Raw genomic sequence first — 17,406 nt, 5'->3', positions numbered from 1 at the left:
ATTACCAGAAATCCTTTTAGTTCTTTCCCGTATTGTTATTTTGCTCCTTGTAATTTCAGTTTTTCATTTAATTGTAATTCTTGGTAGTGTCTCGCTTCACTTTTCTTATAATACTTTTGTATTGTGCTTCCACGAATCCAATGAGGACCATATTTGTGCATTATGTAGTACTTCACTATATAGTAGAACTGACCAGAGTCATATGATTTCTGTCCCCTTCAGCACTAAAATCGAAAAAGAGAAGAGGGAACTGGCGAAGCAGTATGGAATGGTGCGTACAGAGGTGAGCGGAGGAGAGATTGCAGAAGACATGGAGAAAGAACGCAGAATGTTCCAGCTACAGATGTGTGAAGTAAGATCTGCTTGTGTTTGTGTAAGCTTCTATAGAGGAACATGACAGATGTTGTTAGATTAATTGTGTGATAAGCTCGTCTGTATATAAATATATTAAATTCCAAACCTTTGTTATAAACTAGTTTTTTCTTTTTTATCTTTTTGATGCCTCGCATGGGTGGATACGATGATCCCATTTATAGTGTGTACAATATTTTATAAAGACATTGTTGCTTTCAAAATGAAACAATAATAAACCCAAAATGTTACATTATGGATAAAAGTTTTGACCAAATTATTGTTATAATATTTTTTTCAATAGTTTATAGTTTGAATATGAAAGAATAATCTAAGGATGGCCGATATTCTGGTAGACAGAATGGTAGAAATGACATTGCTGTGCTATGTGGCCACGGAAACTTTGTTTGCGCGCTTTTTTCAGCATTTCAGTTCAAAAGCGAGTAATTTTAAGCTGTTGCAATGCAATCAGCAGTGAAAGAGAACTCATTTCGCTGTTTGCGTGTGCTGGCGCATTGTGTGAAGACGTGTGCATAGAGTTTGAGAGCATTGAGGGTTAGAGGCTATGAATGGTTAAATACACACACTTGAATGTGTCAAAATGCCTGTCTTTGCACGTACCCTCATAAGCACAATAATTTAGGTATTAAGTGACAGCAAACAGCTGAGAAAGAAAACACATGTGTAACAGTATATTGAACCTGGGCATTTCTTAAAGTGACAGCAGTCTAATATTCTTGCCGTCTGTCATTCATGTTAATCAAACAACAAAAGACTGGAAATCTCTCACTGATCTTGACTAAATCGCCTCGAGCATGTCTGAACATCCAGTTTACGTACAGTTTTATTCTGATTAAAGCTTTAATACAGCACAGCAACCGTACGTGCATCCATGTATTACACTTATCATTGCTATGTGAAAATAAGTGTATAAATGGAACAGTTTGTTGGAGCTAATCTGACAATCTGAATGAGACAGGGAGAGAGAGAGAGAGAGAGAGAGAGAGAGCAGGGCGACATGAGGAACAGGATTGAGAACCACTCCTTTAGACACATTGGTTTTGAAACTGTGAATCCATTAGAATTGTTAGAAGACAGAATCTCGATTCATATATGAACAGATTTTTACGTGCGCCCCTAGTTTTCTCTTCCTCTTCTCTAAAGAGGTTTATGATGTAACAGACCCTGGAAGAAGCTTGTTTTAGTCTCTTACCAGCTGTTTTTAGGCATTAAACTCTGTTTGCATTGAACTTTTTAAAAAATCCATGGTAACAAAAAAATAAAAAAATACCATATTTAGAGTGAAAAAAACAAATATATATTACTTTATTATTATTATTATTGCTTTTCTTTTTTTTCTTTTTTGAAACCATTATGCTGTTTTTCAGGATTCTTTGATGAATAGAAGGTTACATATGTTTTTTTAAATATAATTATTTGAAAGATAATTTTTATAACAATGTAAAAAGCCTTTTTTCGAGATAATGTCTCCTTGCTGAATGGAAATTAAATTTTCTTTAAATCTCATTTGTCGTTTTCCTTATAAACAGTACCTCATCAAAGTGAATGAAATTAAAACCAAGAAAGGAGTAGACCTGCTACAGAACCTCATCAAACACTACCACTCTCAATGCAAGTAAGTCTGGGAAAGAAAAAAAAGTTTTTGGAATTATCATGCATTTTTATGGACTTCGGACAAAAAGTCCCTGTAAAGCAAGATATTCAGTCCCCAACAATTCTGTCCAATGTCATGAACCATACCATAGCAAAATGAAAAAAGTCAACCGTGTGAAGAGAAATCTGTGGGATGGGCAGCACACCTGTGCCTGCTTGGCACCATCTCCATCAGTGTTAAATGTGTGCGTGGTGTGACTGATTGCCTTGCTTTATAGTCACATCCCTCCACGCTCGAGTCTGTCACGCTGTTTTGAGTGTGACTGGAATTTGAGAGAGTGCGAAACCACTGAAAAAAGCGTGAGAGAGGAATAGAGATTCCTTGAGAATTGACAACATTTTTTTGCAGGATTTGTAATTAAAATTTCTCTCTCCCGTCAGTTTCTTTCAGGAGTGTCTGTCTGCAACAGAAAAACTCAAGCAGTACATTGATGCCCTTACAGGACAGCTGAGTGCTGTGAGTGATTCTGCACATATATCTATCTATCTCACAGGCTTTAAAACTACTTTAAACTTCAAACTATTTCAGACAAAAGAAGTTTGTCTTTTTTTATCTAGTTATTATTATTACTAACTACCCAGCCGATTCCATCCATTTAGCTCATTTCTTACAGTACGATGTGATTAAGACTATAGTTTGAGATAGGGAAGAACTGTCCAAATAGTTTTAGCACTTGACAGGTCATTAGCTTTTAAATTTAGCATAATTGTACTAAACTGACATTTCAATTGTAAATGCAGAGCGTTTATCTTTAATTAGGGAGTAACGGCTTACTCGAGGAAAGGTCAGAATGCATAAAAAGGTGTTGATTTCTAAACTGGCTTTAAATAATTCAGACAGATAACCTGTATAGCATCTGTCAAGCGGTTTGATAGATTAGGCCCTGTACTCAAAATCCATTCAGACAAACAGGATCAGCCCTGTGTGTGTGTGTGTGTGTGTGTGTGTGTGTGTGTGTGTGTGTGTGTGTGTTAATGGGAGGCATGGTCATGTGGTGGAGCAGCTAATCTGTATTCAGAACACAACTTTGCAGCAATGAAGCTCAGGATGAGCATGACATTGGTCCCAGTCACTCAGTCCATGCTATCATATAGATCCCTGGCGTATTAATATTTCTTCATATACCAGCTCATAAGCAAGGTCTTTATTTTTAAATGAAAAATTATTGAGGATCCTTCACATCCTTTGTTCATTCTCAGCCAAATATATCTCAGTCTCAGTTAGTAGATTGCTCATGCTGAGCAGCCAATGACTTTTGGGCAATTGCTCTGCGTCTTTATGGCATCCCATCATCCCTCGAGCTAACACAGTGCATTCTCAATGTCCCTTCATCTCCTACTACGTGCTTTGTATAGTCAGCCCAGATCAATAATTTGTAGGCTAAAAATAGTTAAGTCAATCATATTAATATGTGTAAACCCACAGTGATGTAACCAAGAGGGTTACTGGTTTTTACTTAACAAACCCAAATGAATCTTAGATGTAAAATTTAATCCTGCTCAAAAAAACTTTTTTTATGCATCCTAATGTGGATTAAGCTGGTCTAGTTGGACTCTTGGTCTGGTTTAGCTGGTTAATCTGCTGATCTCCTAGCTCAACCAGCTGTCAAGCATCCAGTTTTAAGTTCTGTTAACTAAAACTGTTACAACATTTTTGTTAAATCTAATAAAGCTGAAATGAAAAATAAAACCTAAACTAAATAATACTGGAATACAAATAAATAAATCACATGACTAAAAATGTATTTAAAATATATATATATATATTTATACTATATAAATAGTTCTAAATTAACGCTGCTAGAAATCAACCAGAACCACATTTTCTTGATGGTAAAAATGTAGGTGCTTTTAGTTAACATCCCAGATTTTCAATCTAGACCACAAAGAACCACAACAGAGTGGCTTTTGTTTGCTTTGATCACGGCGCATCAAGGTTACCAGCCTTCGCCAGTGTACCTCACACTGACACAACCAGAGAAAGATCTGAGCTGTAAGCAGCTGGTAACAGTAAATTTATGGCTGATAAAGCAGACACCTTCTTTCAGCTGCAGCAAAGTTGTGAGTAACAGACAACTTCATGAAAGAGCCATAGTCTTAACCCAAAGCCTAAGTAATCACACTTAAAAAAACATGGCTGAAGGAGTGTTCAAGGAGGAGAGGATATGTAGGATGTGTTTGGAGGAATTTAAGTCTGTGTGTGTGTGTGTTTATATAGATCAAACATAAGCAGGATGATGAGAAAAGACAGCTCTGTTCTCTCAGAGATCAGCTCAGACCGGCTGTGCTGCCTGAATTCAAAGAGGTAAAGAATGACACTCTATTTGCACCTCATTCCCGTTCCACGGCACACACATTTTTCCTGCTTTGGAATTCACACAAATTTTTCATGCATACTTTCACCTATTACACTCCCAGTTGTTCAGCTTACAAATTCTAAACAGGTTTTTCTAACACTTCCTTTGTATACGATCTTGCAATGTAAGGTTTACTGTAATTGAAGGCTTATATGTATAGTGGATACTGGGGTAAGTTGTCACAAGGACTATTTCCCAGTGTCTAGTGCAATAAACTTCTGCTCTGTTTTCAGTTGTGTATTGTGTAGGACTGCAGTATGTTTAACCCCCTGCTATGCTCTATGTTTTTCCTGTCTCAGAGTTCACCCACCACTATTGATTCAGTCCAGGAAAATCAATAACATTTTATGTTGCAGTGCATGGTGTTATATATAATTTGTCAGGGTAATAAATAGACAAGGTCTTAAGGAGTAATTTGTTAGTCCTATTCAAGTATTTAATGGGATTATGGTGGAGGGGGATCAATGTATATTTGTTGTTGTCAATCATCTTCTACAATAATTAAAAAAAATGACTGGAATAAATGTGAAGAGCAGCTATTAACATAATTGTTTTTCTAAATGCTCCACTGACAAAATAGCAGTCCAGAAGAGTGAGTCAAGATATATATATTTTTTTTAATCAGCATGTGATGTTATCAAACTGTAATTAACCGTAAACACTTGCTTGTGAACTGTCACCTCACATTTCTATAGTTGAAAAACTTTAGCTTGTGATATTATCGCTAAGGTTCTGCTGCAAAATGTATATCTTATTATAATGTTTTTTTTTCTGAATTTTCTGAAAGCTGTTGATATTTGGAATATTTTGTGTTAAGCATATGTTAAGCTGTCAACAGCATGTTGTCGACTCTTACACTACTATTATGTAATTATGTAACATTTTTCATTTATTTATTTATTTTTCACAAAATGTCAGTTATGGTTTGAAAATATGTTCTATTAAATATTATTTAACCCAAAATATTCCTTTTTTAATTTAATGTAAACTCATTGCATGAGTGACATTCATCATTCATTTCCTGCATGTATTGACTCTTCATCATAAATGTGAGCAGGTACTTCCTCTTAGTTTTAGTACCTCTCTGCATGAATGGTGTGAACTTTGCATGACTTTCTCCTCAGCTTGAGTAGATTCGACCCTACTTTTACAAACTGCGATCATCATTTAAAGGGTTAGTTCAGCCAAAAAGGAAAATTATGTCATTTATGACTCACTCTCATGTCGTAAGACCAAACCCGTAAGACCTCCGTTTATCTTTTTTAGATTTAGTCAGAGAGCTCTCAGTCCCTCCATTGAAGCTGTGTGTACGGTATACTGTCCATGTCCAGAAAGGTAACATAAACATCATCAAAGTAGTCCATGTGACATCAGAGGGTCAGTTAGAATTTTTTGAAGCATCGAAAATACATTTTGGTCTAAAAATAGCAAAAACTACGACTTTATTCAGCATTGTCTTCTCTTCCGTGTCTGTTGTGAGCACGTTCACTGCAGTGTAGTAATTTCCGGTTCGTGAACGAATCATTCGATGTAACCGGATCTTCTTGAACCATTTTTAATGTTGCTGACACTCCCTCTGAGTTAAGACAAACCAATATCCCGGAGTAATTCATGTACTCAAACAGTACACTGACTGAACTGCTGTGAAGCGAGAACTGAAGATGAACACCGAGCCGAGCCAGATAACGAACGAACGAGGGACTCGATCATTCTCGAGTCAAGATCTGGTTGCATCGGTTTTTGGATCACCAGTAGTGATGGGAATTTCAGTTCTTTTCCGCAAATCGGTTCTTTCTGGCAGTTTATTCAATAAACCGGTTGAAGAAAACGGTTCACCGGTTCTTTTGCGATCGACGAAATGGCGTCATTGGCGATGATTGCCCTACATTCAAGCCTTCGGTTTACCCGCACCCATAACACTAGCACAGAATCAGTTCAGAATCAGTCACCAAAAGAATCACTTCGGTTCAGACGCTGTGTGTCGGTCTGCTACACACTGAATCACACATGCGCAGTATCATCAGCTCCTCGGTTCTCGAATCGGACACGTCCGACAGAAACATTTCTTGACTTGTGAAGGTGTTCATCTTCAGTTCTCTCTTCACAGCAGTTCAGTCAGTGTACTGTTTAAGTACATTAATTACTCCGGGATATTGGTTTGTTTTAACTCAGAGAGAGTGTCAGCCACATTAAAAAAGTTAACAGCTTATGTCATTTGTGGATTAATGCTTACTGGAGACGCGAACCATTTCAAACGATTCAGTTCGATTCGGTGAACTGGTTCAAGAAGATCCGGTTACATCGAGTGATTCTTTCGTGAACCGGATATTACTACACTGCAGTGTATGCACTCACAACAGACACAGAAGAGAAGACAATGCTTAATAAAGTCGTAGTTTTTGCTATTTTTAGACCAAAATGTATTTTCAATGCTTCAAAAAACTGACCCTCTGATGTCACATGGACTACTTTGATGTTGTTTTTGTTACCTTTCTGGACATGGACAGTAGACCGTACACACAGTTTCAATGGAGGGACAGAAGACTAAATCTAAAATATCTTAAACTGTGTTCTGAAGATGAATGGAGGTCTTACTGGTTTGGAACGACATGAGAGTGAGTCATTAATGACATAATTTTCCTTTTTGGCTGAACTAACCCTTTAATCGCCCTCATCTCAGTCTAAGCCTGCATGACTTTTTCACACAATGTTCACACTGCTCTTTTCTTTTGTAGAATGAAAGTGAACCGTGTCTTATCTAGTTATATGGACTAATTTTATGGTATTTTTGTGTGGTCATTTTTTGAGCTGAAACCCCCTGGTTTATATCAACATTCATTCTATGAAAACGAGCAGTGGGAAGATTTTTGTTCCCAAGAACAAAAACAAAATTAAATGATACAGAAACTATTTGTGCAATATCCCATGCATAGTGGCAATGAAAATTAACAAAGCTTTTTGAGCAGAACATATAAACATTCCTGTTTCTGTTGTGCAGGACTCCCTAAGCAGACAGACTGTGTACAGCATGCATCAGCTTCAAGGCAACAAGCAATATGGCTCAGAGAAATCAGGCTACCTCTACAAGAGGAGTGATGGGTAAATGAATGGATGTTGTAGCGAATGGTTGTGATATTATCAGAGTTCTTTTCCCGGACCCTGCATTCTTCAAACATGAAGTATGATCTGCTCATTCGTTAAGATTTCCCTGATAAATCCTTTCGGAAGTGCTCTGGTAGCCCTTCGTTTCAAATGATTCATGCTGATGATGCAGCTGTAGGACACGACACACATGCATTCACTATATAGCTGTGTGTTGATTGAGGAGAATGTGATGTGGATGCTGTGCTGTAATCTCATTTCTCTGATAGGTTGAGGAAGATGTGGCAGAAGAGGAAATGTACCGTGCAGAACTGCTATCTTACCATCGCTCATGGAACTGTGAGTACTCACATCGTTAGCGGTAAATCTAGCAGTAAGCATTTTTTTTCTTCTGCTGGTTTTTGTGATAAAATGTAAATGCATCCTGGACATATGTTCAGTTCTACAGTCCAGGCTGTATTGCTACGGTAAAACATGGTATAACTTTGGTAAAGCACTCTTCAGGTTTGAAGTGTACCAAATGGAAATGAATGATTTTCTCAGAAATGTCTGTAAGGTCTATGCAGACCAATTAGATGTAGTGTTTGAATATGTGGATCTGTTTTTTTATTTTATTTTAATTGTTTGGATTTTGAATATGACACATTGGACTGTATGAATTTGCTCAGTTTTGTGATTTCTTATTATTTTTATATGTACACTACATCTCTAAAGTTTGGTGTAATCAGATGTATAATGTTTATAAAGTCTCTTTTGCTCAATAAGGCTACACTGATTTGATCAAAATACAATAAAACAGTAATATACTAAAACAGTAGTATATTGTTTTTTTATTTAAAAACAATTCTACATGTAATTTACTTCTGTGATGACAAAGCTGAATATCAGAAAACTTATTACTTACATTTTTAGTGTGATGTGATATTTGTATATTTCTTTGCTTCATTAATAATTTTAGTTTTTATTTACTGTTTTAAATTAGATGTAAATTAATGTCTTGATTAGTTATGATATGTTAGTCATGATGTGCTATCGTTTTGTTGCAGCCGAATAAATCACCAGCTAAACTGAATCTCCTCACCTGCCAAGTCAAACCAAGTCTGGAAGACAAGAAATGCTTTGACCTCATCTCACGTGAGTTAGCCATGCACTCTCTCAGCATATTCCTCAACCAAGAGCTCAGACCCATCTGATATAATAGAAAATAAACCCCATTCAAGGTAGATTTTAGGATCTTCACGTCAAGCTGAAGCATATGAGCCTCGGGGAATTTTTGGTGAAGAGAACTGCTTAATTGTATCTGCATGCATCCATGCATTATTTTGGCCTAAGGTCTCTAGTGCCATTATTATGTTACGTAACAATCCTGGCATGTTTTGCAGTACATACTGGAGTCCGTGAACTAAATGTTTTTTCTGAAAACTGCATTGTTTAAATTCAGTACTTCCATTAGAGCACAAATGATTTGTTCTTTCCTGCCACTTGTATGTGAACAAAAGACCTCAAACCTGTTTTCTCTCTCCTGATTGTTTGCTGATTACACGGCTGAGGATGGATTGTGAATTTGCCAGGAATAATGAGGGTTGTTTTTTTGTTTGTTTTTTTTTCTTATTTTTTTTAGATAATCGCACTTACCATTTTCTGGCAGAGGATGAATCTGATTGTGTGGCGTAAGTGTTTCTTTAGTTTATTCACAGCAACAAATGTATTCAAATGGCCCTATTTAGTGTGTTGATATTTCAACCTTAGCGAACCCTCTCAAGCATTTATGGATGATTCACTTAACCATGATTACGCATAACTTCAAGTAATAAAAAGCAACACAAACTATTTTTTCATACTACATTTATGTATAAATATACACAAAATGTGTCTTGAATTAATACAGAGCTAAGTTATAAATAATAACGCATTATTGTATTTCCTGAAATTGGAAGTCTGAGTAGGAAATTTCGGTTACTCCTTATTTTATGCTTCCTTTTTACAGAAATTTCAAAGAGCTTGTTGCTTTTTATTTGAATTTTCAACAGGGTTTAGATTACATCCCAGTTGTGAACTATGATTTGATACTGATGCAAGGGATGGGCCATGCATTCTGATTCTCAGAATGATTAAAACATTTTTTTTGTCAGTTTTCCCATGAGAAAGGCACTACATTTCAAAGTGTACACTACCATTCAAAAGTCTGGGTTTATAGACATTAATGCTACACATTAGATTGAAATGACAGTAAAGAAAAAATAAATTAAATCCAAAAATTCACAATATTACAGTATCACAGTATTTTTGATCAAATAAACACAGCCTTGGTGAGCACAAGAGTCTTCTTTTAAAAACAGTATAAATGTTTATGCCAACCCTGAACTTTTGAATGCATGTGTATATAAAAATGATAAATACACTTGCATAAAGATGATCTCAAAGCTCACAGTCACTCGGATTTCATGGGCTCTTTAAAAAGAAAAGCTTTTACTCTGTCTCAGTCCACCCATGTGACTGTCAGATGAGAATGTGTGGACGGCATCAGATAGGAAAAAGCTTGTATAATTTTCAGCGCACACACACACCTCCCTCAAGCTGACCTTTCCATCTTGACAAAGTAACAGAGTCTCCTCTCTTGGAGAGAAAGCAAAAATATGTAACATTTCTTCCTCTGATGTGGCTGTCTGTACAATGAGTGAAGTGCTCACAGCCCAGGCTTCCATCTTCAGCTAAATGTCAGAGTTGAAGAGGAGCGAGTGAAGAGATTATTGATAGTCACATTATACCGCACCTTTTTACAAATGAATCCAAGAGCTTACAGTATTCACTAAATAGAATTGCACAAAGCGTTGCACTGTTTACAAAAATTCCCTGAGCTGTGACCAAGGACGTCTTCTCATTAACTGCTGATGAACTCTGATGTAACCTCTTAGAGCAGGATCATTATTAGTCACAAATGACTTTTTCATACATGGTGCCACCTGGGAATGCTGATGTTATTTCGATCTGAAGTGTCTTGTCGCCCTCTAATGGTTATATTTATTTTTGCACCTTACTAAAAATAGGTGGATATCAGTGCTTACAAACAGTAAGCAGGAAGCTCTAAATGTGGCTCTGGATGAGAGGAAGCCAAGTGGGGAAAACAGTGTTGAGGATCTGACACGAGCCATCACTGAGGATATCCGCCGTCTGCCTGGAAACAACGTTTGCTGTGACTGTGGGGCCCAAGGTGCAAAAATTAAGTGTTTACAGTAACACAAACATTTTTGGACATGCACTTTATATAGGTAGACTCTAAATGTTCAGAATAGCTGCATTTTTTTAGTTACAGTGCTACAATTTGACACTGTAGTTCCCCCAGCCTTAAATATTTTATTACACTCTTGTTTATTACAGTGGTTATAACATTGTGAGTCATTAATAGGTTTGGTAAGTTGTTCCAGAAGACTGTAAAAATGAAATGTGGCAAAAGTAAAAAGTGAGTTTGCTCAACTTTTAGCCCCAAAAATCTAAATTCAAGGAGAATGAACCATTCTCACAGACAGTGCTTATATGATAAAGTTCTTTGTGTTTATATTAACAGCGCGCTTGGAATCAAACAGGTTTAGAAATAGAAACTAAGCAGGGTTGGAAAATGCTTTGGAAATGAGCCCCATCTAGCACCTGAGCTGGTCATGTTTTCATGCTGTTTTTTCCAATGCTTGTGCATAAATCATGTTTAATTAAATTAGAATCCAGCGAGTGGACACGGGCGAATGGCCTGCAGGATTTATTGGCATGGTTCCTCTAAGAAATGCTGACGTTTTGGCTGGAGAGTTCAGATTTTCCTCGGCTGCACCTTTTGTCTCCTTTCCAAAAAGCATGCGTATGTGAAATTGAATATTACTGGAGCTCTTTTACACTGGGCCAGTGTTATTATAGTAATTATTACTATTTTGAGTTACCTTTTACTTGTATATTTTCAGTTTTCATTTTGATTTGAGTTTATAAGTTTAAGTATTATAGTTTAGTAATTATGTGCTTTCTATCTTTAATATGGCATATAGCTTTAATAGCCAAGTCAACATTTCTAAAACTATTTATTTAAGTAGTTTTAGTTTTTGGATTTAGCTTTAGTTAACAATAACATCTGACCTTACAGTAACTTTTTTATGAGGCTCCCTATTGGTTACTTTTTTACGACATACTTTATTTGTTCCATGTAAATGAGTGATACTTCAATACTAAAAACATGAGGGAAAATCTGTAATCTAATTAAATGGGTAATCTTGTCAATCAGGTTGTATATATTGTTAATAAGCCTTCATTTACCCCCGTTTCAGCAGCTGATAATGTGTTTTCCTTATATTCTTTCCTTTCAGATCCGACTTGGATCTCTATAAACCTAGGAATCCTGACGTGTATTGAGTGCTCAGGGATCCATCGGGAAATGGGTGTACATTATTCACGCATACAGTCGCTTTCCCTGGACAAACTAGGCACTTCAGAATTGCTGGTGAGGATCTACAGTGCTAAACAGATGAGAAAAATTCATTCATACACTGTTTAATGTAGCAGGTTTGACTTGAATGTGTTCATGTATAAAAACATTTGTTATGATCTTTACCACTACCCACAGATTTATGGTTCTTTCTCTCTCTTTTGCTCCTCAGTTGGCAAGAAATGTGGGGAATTCCGGTTTTAATGAAATCGTGGAGGCCAAGCTTCCCAGTCCCTCTGTGAAGCCATCAGCAGAGAGTGGCATGTGAGTGATGAGCAGCCCTGTTATAGCTCTTCAAATGGCAGCCAAATGGTTTCAGCTCTCGGAGTCTCTGTGTCCCCATAGCACCGGGTGTCTTTAGCATTTCCCATAGCATTCGTATCACTCAATTCCCTCTCAATTATGATTTTTTTCCTCTCAAAAGAGCACTCTTCTCGACTGGGTCGGCCGTAACCTGTCTGCACACAATTAACCTGTCTGCAGATGGTGCAGAGCTTTTAAATTTGTTTTAAATTGATCATTCATAAAAGTAATTTGAAAGCTGAGGTAGATCCAAATTACTTTAACCTTCAAACTGAACAGTTTGATTTACCCCGCTGTCACGATCAACGGAAGGATGTATGGTTGTTTACACTACTCTCACTAGCTGCTCTAAACTAATAGAGCTATTATTAGATTCTTCCACAGAGCCCTGAAATAACATTAGTATTCATAACTTAACTTCTTTAGGGGTGGTATATAAGAGGAAATGTTTAGTTCACTCCGTTGTACATTTATTTCGGATACCTATTCTACCATCACCACCCAACCCTGACCGCGTTTGGGAGAACTACACACATTTGGACAGTATGGAAAATGTTGGTGTAGAGGGACTAAACATGGAAATTAAGATTTTCCTTGTTTTGATATCAACATTATTTTTTTAGCATCCATCAGTCCAGTCTTCAGTGTCACATGATACTTCAGAAATCATTCTAATATGCTGATTTGGTGTTTGAGAAACATTTCTTATATTAATCAATGCTGAAAACTGAAAAGCATTTATTTTAAAATTAGATATCTTTTGTAACAATATTATAAATGTCTGTACTGCAATTTTTAAACAAATTAATGTATCCTTGTGGAATGCAAGTATTACTTTTTTTCAAGAAAAAAAAAATATTACTGGCTCCAAACCTTTGAACAGTAGTTGTAATACTAGAAGATCCAACAGCAAAAATAGCCTGTGCAGCTTTAAGGATCAGAGAGAGAGAGTGCAAATGGTCATGTAGAACTACATGACAGCTGTTTCTGTTCACGAATCCTTGGATTTTTGATTAACATAACTGAGTTGACTTCAGGCGTACACTTAAAACGTGGCCCCTTTAAGAGTTCTCGCAGCTGTTATCTGCTGGTGTCTGTCTCAGAGACCAGGGCTGGATTTTTTTCCTAATGGCAGTCTCTGTAGAGTTTCAACCCACATCTGTCCAACATGGTACCCTGAAAAGAGAGGAGATTTGCACTAATGAGAGCTCCAGTTATGTTGTTTCTACATGGCAGAGATGTTTATTTTTTTGAATTTCACGGGATGAAAAACAAAAACATATTTATGGGTATTGCCATCTGTTAATTAACTCTGCCATTATTGATAACCGAAAAAAGGCAGTGTATTAAAATCGTTGGTGTTATTTTCAGGGCCGTACGTAAGGACTTCATACTCTCAAAGTATATGGAGTGGCAGTTTGCACAGCATAGCTGCAGCTCACCGGAAACAAAACGCAAATATCTGCAGGACGCTGTGCACAGTCGGGATGTGTTCAGCCTCTTACAGCTTTACGCTGAGAGAATGGACTTCAGCCTGCCACTGCCATGTCCCCTACAGGTCAGCAGATACAAATTTCCTGCTTGAAAAATAGAACTCTACCCAATATCGTCCCAAACCTGTATTACTTACTTTCTTTTGCAGAACTCTAAATAAATAAATAAATAAATAAATGATGTTGGTAACCAAACAGTTCTGTTCCCATTGACTATTTTTATCCATACAATGGAAGTCAATGGCCACCCAAACCCTTTAATTAATAACATTCTTCAAAATATCTTCCTTTACGTTCCTCAAAAGAAAGAAAGTCATACAGGGTTTGAACGACATGGGGTACTATCCTTTACATGGGCACAGAACATTAATATATAACCTACTATTTCCTTTTTTGCATATAATTGCATATTGTGTTTTGACAGGAAAAGGGAGAAACTGCACTACACCTAGCCGTCCTATTGTCTGACAGGACTTCACTTCATGTGGCTGACTTCTTGTTCCACAACTGGTTAGTTAGAAAAAAATGACATTGTTATTCTGAAAGTGGCCTTAAAGGGTTAGCTCACCCAAAAATGAAAACTAGTTTCCAGTGAACTAACCCTCAAAGCAGATTCACATATGGATTATCTTCATCACAACTGCCTTTTCTTCTTCTTTGCTGTTTCAGTAATAATTTGGATGCTCAAACTGTGAAGGGGAACACTGCTTTGCATTACTGCTGTCAGCACAATAAAACTGAGTGCCTTAAACTTCTGCTCAGAGCCAAGGCCAACACTCATATCAGTGAGTGGGACCCTCAAACCACAAAGACATTTTTTACTTTGATTTTTTTCATGTTTAATAATGTGTTTGCTTACTTGTCCAGTTTTCAATTTTAAGTTGTCTCTGTTTTAATAGGTAAAGTTTTTAAAATAAAACAAATACACACGTCAGATTTAACATTAATTGATACTATATAGGGCTTTGTCAGTATCTTATTAGTCATTTTTAAAGGAAGGAAGCTTGTTATGTTCTTCTGTTGGCTGGTTTGGCTGTTGGCTCATTCGTCAGGAGTTGATTAGAGAGCAGGAAGATCATTGTGCTGATGATTATTGCTGTTCTGTGATAGAGAATGATAATGGAGAGACAGGGTTGGACATGGCTCGCAGACTGAAGCACACACTGTGCGAGGAGCTGGTGAGTCAAAGAGCTTTTCAGCAGTGACTTGTTAAAACAAGTCTTAATTTCTATTATATTCATGTGGGTGTGAATTGTATATTTCACTTTTATTGAACCAAATTTTCAAAAGTGCTGTATCAAGGTCATGGTCTTTTTTCTATAAGTGGGGTTCCCACACACTTTGGCCAATGCATTTCAATAGCTTTTCAGACACTGATAGGATTTCTTTCAAACCATGCAGGGAAATCACAATGTAGAGTAATTTATTTTATCATATAAATAGCTATAATTACTATAGCTAGAAAAAATGTGTTACTAAACCATACACTACCATTCATTACTTGTGTTAGATTTGTAATGTTTTTGAAAGTATCTTATGCGAATCAAGGCTGCATTCATTAGATCAAAAATACAGTAAAAAACAATAATATTGTGAAATATAATTATGATTAAAAAAAACTGCTTTCTATGTTAATATATTTTAATTTATTCCAGTGAATTTTCAGCATTACTCTAGTCTTGTTAAATGATTTGTCAGAAATCATTATGCTGAATTAATGCTCAAGAAACATTATAGTTTTTTTAATGCTGAAAAAGTTGTTCTTGTTTTTCCTTCAGGATTCTTTCAAGAATTTAAAGTAAAACATTTTTTATTTATTTCAAATAGATATCTTCTGTTACATTTTAAATGTCTATGCTTTCACTTTGTATTTAATGTATTTTTGCTGAATAAAAGTATTACATAAATAATAAAAATAAGGTATAAATAATAATAAAAGTATCATATATAGAATACAAATCTCTGACCCCAGTAGTATAGGGTACATAATGGAAAAAAAATTCCTACAGACACAGATTAAAGTAATAAGAGTAATTTTTTAACTTACTTATTCCAAGCAGTGTTACTGCACACTAATGAAAAATACCCTAGCAATCTCTATATCTAAACTGATCTTTAAAAATATATTATCCAATGATACAAATACCCAGAAGGCATGTAAAAAGGAATTGGTCAAAAAGTCACTGATCCACATGTCAAAGTAATGATGTGTCATGTTCAGATCCACCAATCACAGAACAACCTGTTCAACATGCACGTGCACGTGGAGTATGACTGGAGACTCCGGCATGATGACCTCTATGAGAGTGACGATGACTTAGATGACAAGGTAACAACATAAGAAGACTACTCCAATCATAACTTAATAGAACATTCTTGCATAAAGTGCAGTGTTATAATACATAAAACACCATATTTGTGTATCATGCAATTCATTGTCCAATGTGTAACAGTGATGGTCCATTTTTGTAGATGGGCCCAGTGAAGAAGGAGCGTTTAGGACGGCCATTCAGCTTGTATCACAGTAGCTCTGCCTCTCATGCTGGAGGAGGGGGGTTGTTCAACGTGGGCCGGAGGCTGGCAATGGCCCGGGGAGAAAACCGGAGGGAGGTGTACGCCAGTCCCAACTCTCAGACACGTAGCCTCGACAGTCCCCCTCCTCCACCCCCTTCATCACCCGCACCGCCACTGCCACCTCGAGTCAGAGGTGGGAAACTTCTCTTCTTTTCTCTGCTCTTCTCTTCTACAGTCTTGTTTACTCTCCTCGTGTCCTTTCCAGCTCCAAACATCCCCCCTCCTCCCCCTCCTATGAGCTCACCTGATGGCTGGATGTCCCATGAAGTGAGTAGCAGTAAGAAACGAACCCCTCCTCCCCCTCTTATCATCCGACACAAGCGCACCTATTCTGAGCCCGACCCTCACATGCCCCCCAGCCCCCACTCTACAAGGCAGGAACCAACAGGTACGTGACAAACCTGGAATGATGCATGTCAGATGGTTCCCATTCACTGGTCAATAGGTGTGAAAACCTGCATGCATAATTTATTGTCATGTTTACAAGCTGTATAAATAAGTTTTGTTTAACTTTCTTGTATAGATTATGGAGTTCCTGCTGGTCAGAGAAGCTTCGGTGGTCCAGACTCACCTTTCCAGAAGTGTGTGTAAGTGCTTTTTGAAGCCACAAATGCTGACATCTCACAGTGTTTTAAAATAAAAGCATTAGCGGGCAAATATAATGATTTAGGGTAACACTTTATTATAATGTTCAGGTGCAAGTCATTTATAAGTGATTAGTTAATGATAAACTAATCATTTACAAAACATTCATAAGCTATTAATAAGTTATATGCTAAAAATGTGTCTACGTTTTGTTAATTACTAATAATTTACAAGTAATTAGTTAATGATGAACTAATAATTTACAAAACATGACTATGCATTCATAAATGATTAATAAGTGATTTGTTAATATTTGTATCTGTTTTATAGATTAAGTTATACATAATTTAAGAGATTAGATGATGATTAACTAATCATTTACAAAACATGACTTTACGTTCACAAATTATTATTAAGTAATATGCTAACGAATGATTTACTAATCTGTCATAAGTTGCCTTAAAAAGGCATCATGATATAATCAAACAGATCCTTAGTAAATGGT

The 17,406-nt window shown here is 36.6% G+C and overlaps 1 protein-coding gene across 3 annotated transcripts in view; it reads left to right on the top strand.

The window, feature by feature from the left end:
* The window catches only part of unm_sa1614 (un-named sa1614), a 37,038-nt gene that overhangs the window by 11,476 nt on the left and 8,156 nt on the right, over positions 1 to 17,406 (top strand). For 2 of the 3 annotated variants that reach the window (XM_026275603.1, XM_026275602.1), the window contains exons 6-25: positions 223 to 352; positions 1,902 to 1,987; positions 2,407 to 2,482; positions 4,244 to 4,330; positions 4,963 to 4,974; positions 7,381 to 7,481; positions 7,754 to 7,823; positions 8,531 to 8,618; positions 9,106 to 9,154; positions 10,532 to 10,695; positions 11,828 to 11,961; positions 12,119 to 12,210; positions 13,621 to 13,807; positions 14,167 to 14,252; positions 14,412 to 14,527; positions 14,853 to 14,920; positions 15,964 to 16,071; positions 16,215 to 16,449; positions 16,522 to 16,704; positions 16,840 to 16,903. In XM_026275603.1, coding sequence (XP_026131388.1) covers positions 223 to 352; positions 1,902 to 1,987; positions 2,407 to 2,482; positions 4,244 to 4,330; positions 4,963 to 4,974; positions 7,381 to 7,481; positions 7,754 to 7,823; positions 8,531 to 8,618; positions 9,106 to 9,154; positions 10,532 to 10,695; positions 11,828 to 11,961; positions 12,119 to 12,210; positions 13,621 to 13,807; positions 14,167 to 14,252; positions 14,412 to 14,527; positions 14,853 to 14,920; positions 15,964 to 16,071; positions 16,215 to 16,449; positions 16,522 to 16,704; positions 16,840 to 16,903 — 2,136 coding nt within the window. The remainder of the gene's footprint in view (positions 1 to 222; positions 353 to 1,901; positions 1,988 to 2,406; positions 2,483 to 4,243; positions 4,331 to 4,962; positions 4,975 to 7,380; positions 7,482 to 7,753; positions 7,824 to 8,530; positions 8,619 to 9,105; positions 9,155 to 10,531; positions 10,696 to 11,827; positions 11,962 to 12,118; positions 12,211 to 13,620; positions 13,808 to 14,166; positions 14,253 to 14,411; positions 14,528 to 14,852; positions 14,921 to 15,963; positions 16,072 to 16,214; positions 16,450 to 16,521; positions 16,705 to 16,839; positions 16,904 to 17,406) is intronic. The other variant, XM_026275604.1, reaches the window with a different exon arrangement.

The sequence above is a fragment of the Carassius auratus genome, chromosome 11, assembly GCF_003368295.1.
Source record: "Carassius auratus strain Wakin chromosome 11, ASM336829v1, whole genome shotgun sequence".
NCBI classification, from domain to species: Eukaryota; Metazoa; Chordata; class Actinopteri; order Cypriniformes; family Cyprinidae; genus Carassius; species Carassius auratus.
This window is presented reverse-complemented; position numbering and strand designations above follow the sequence as displayed.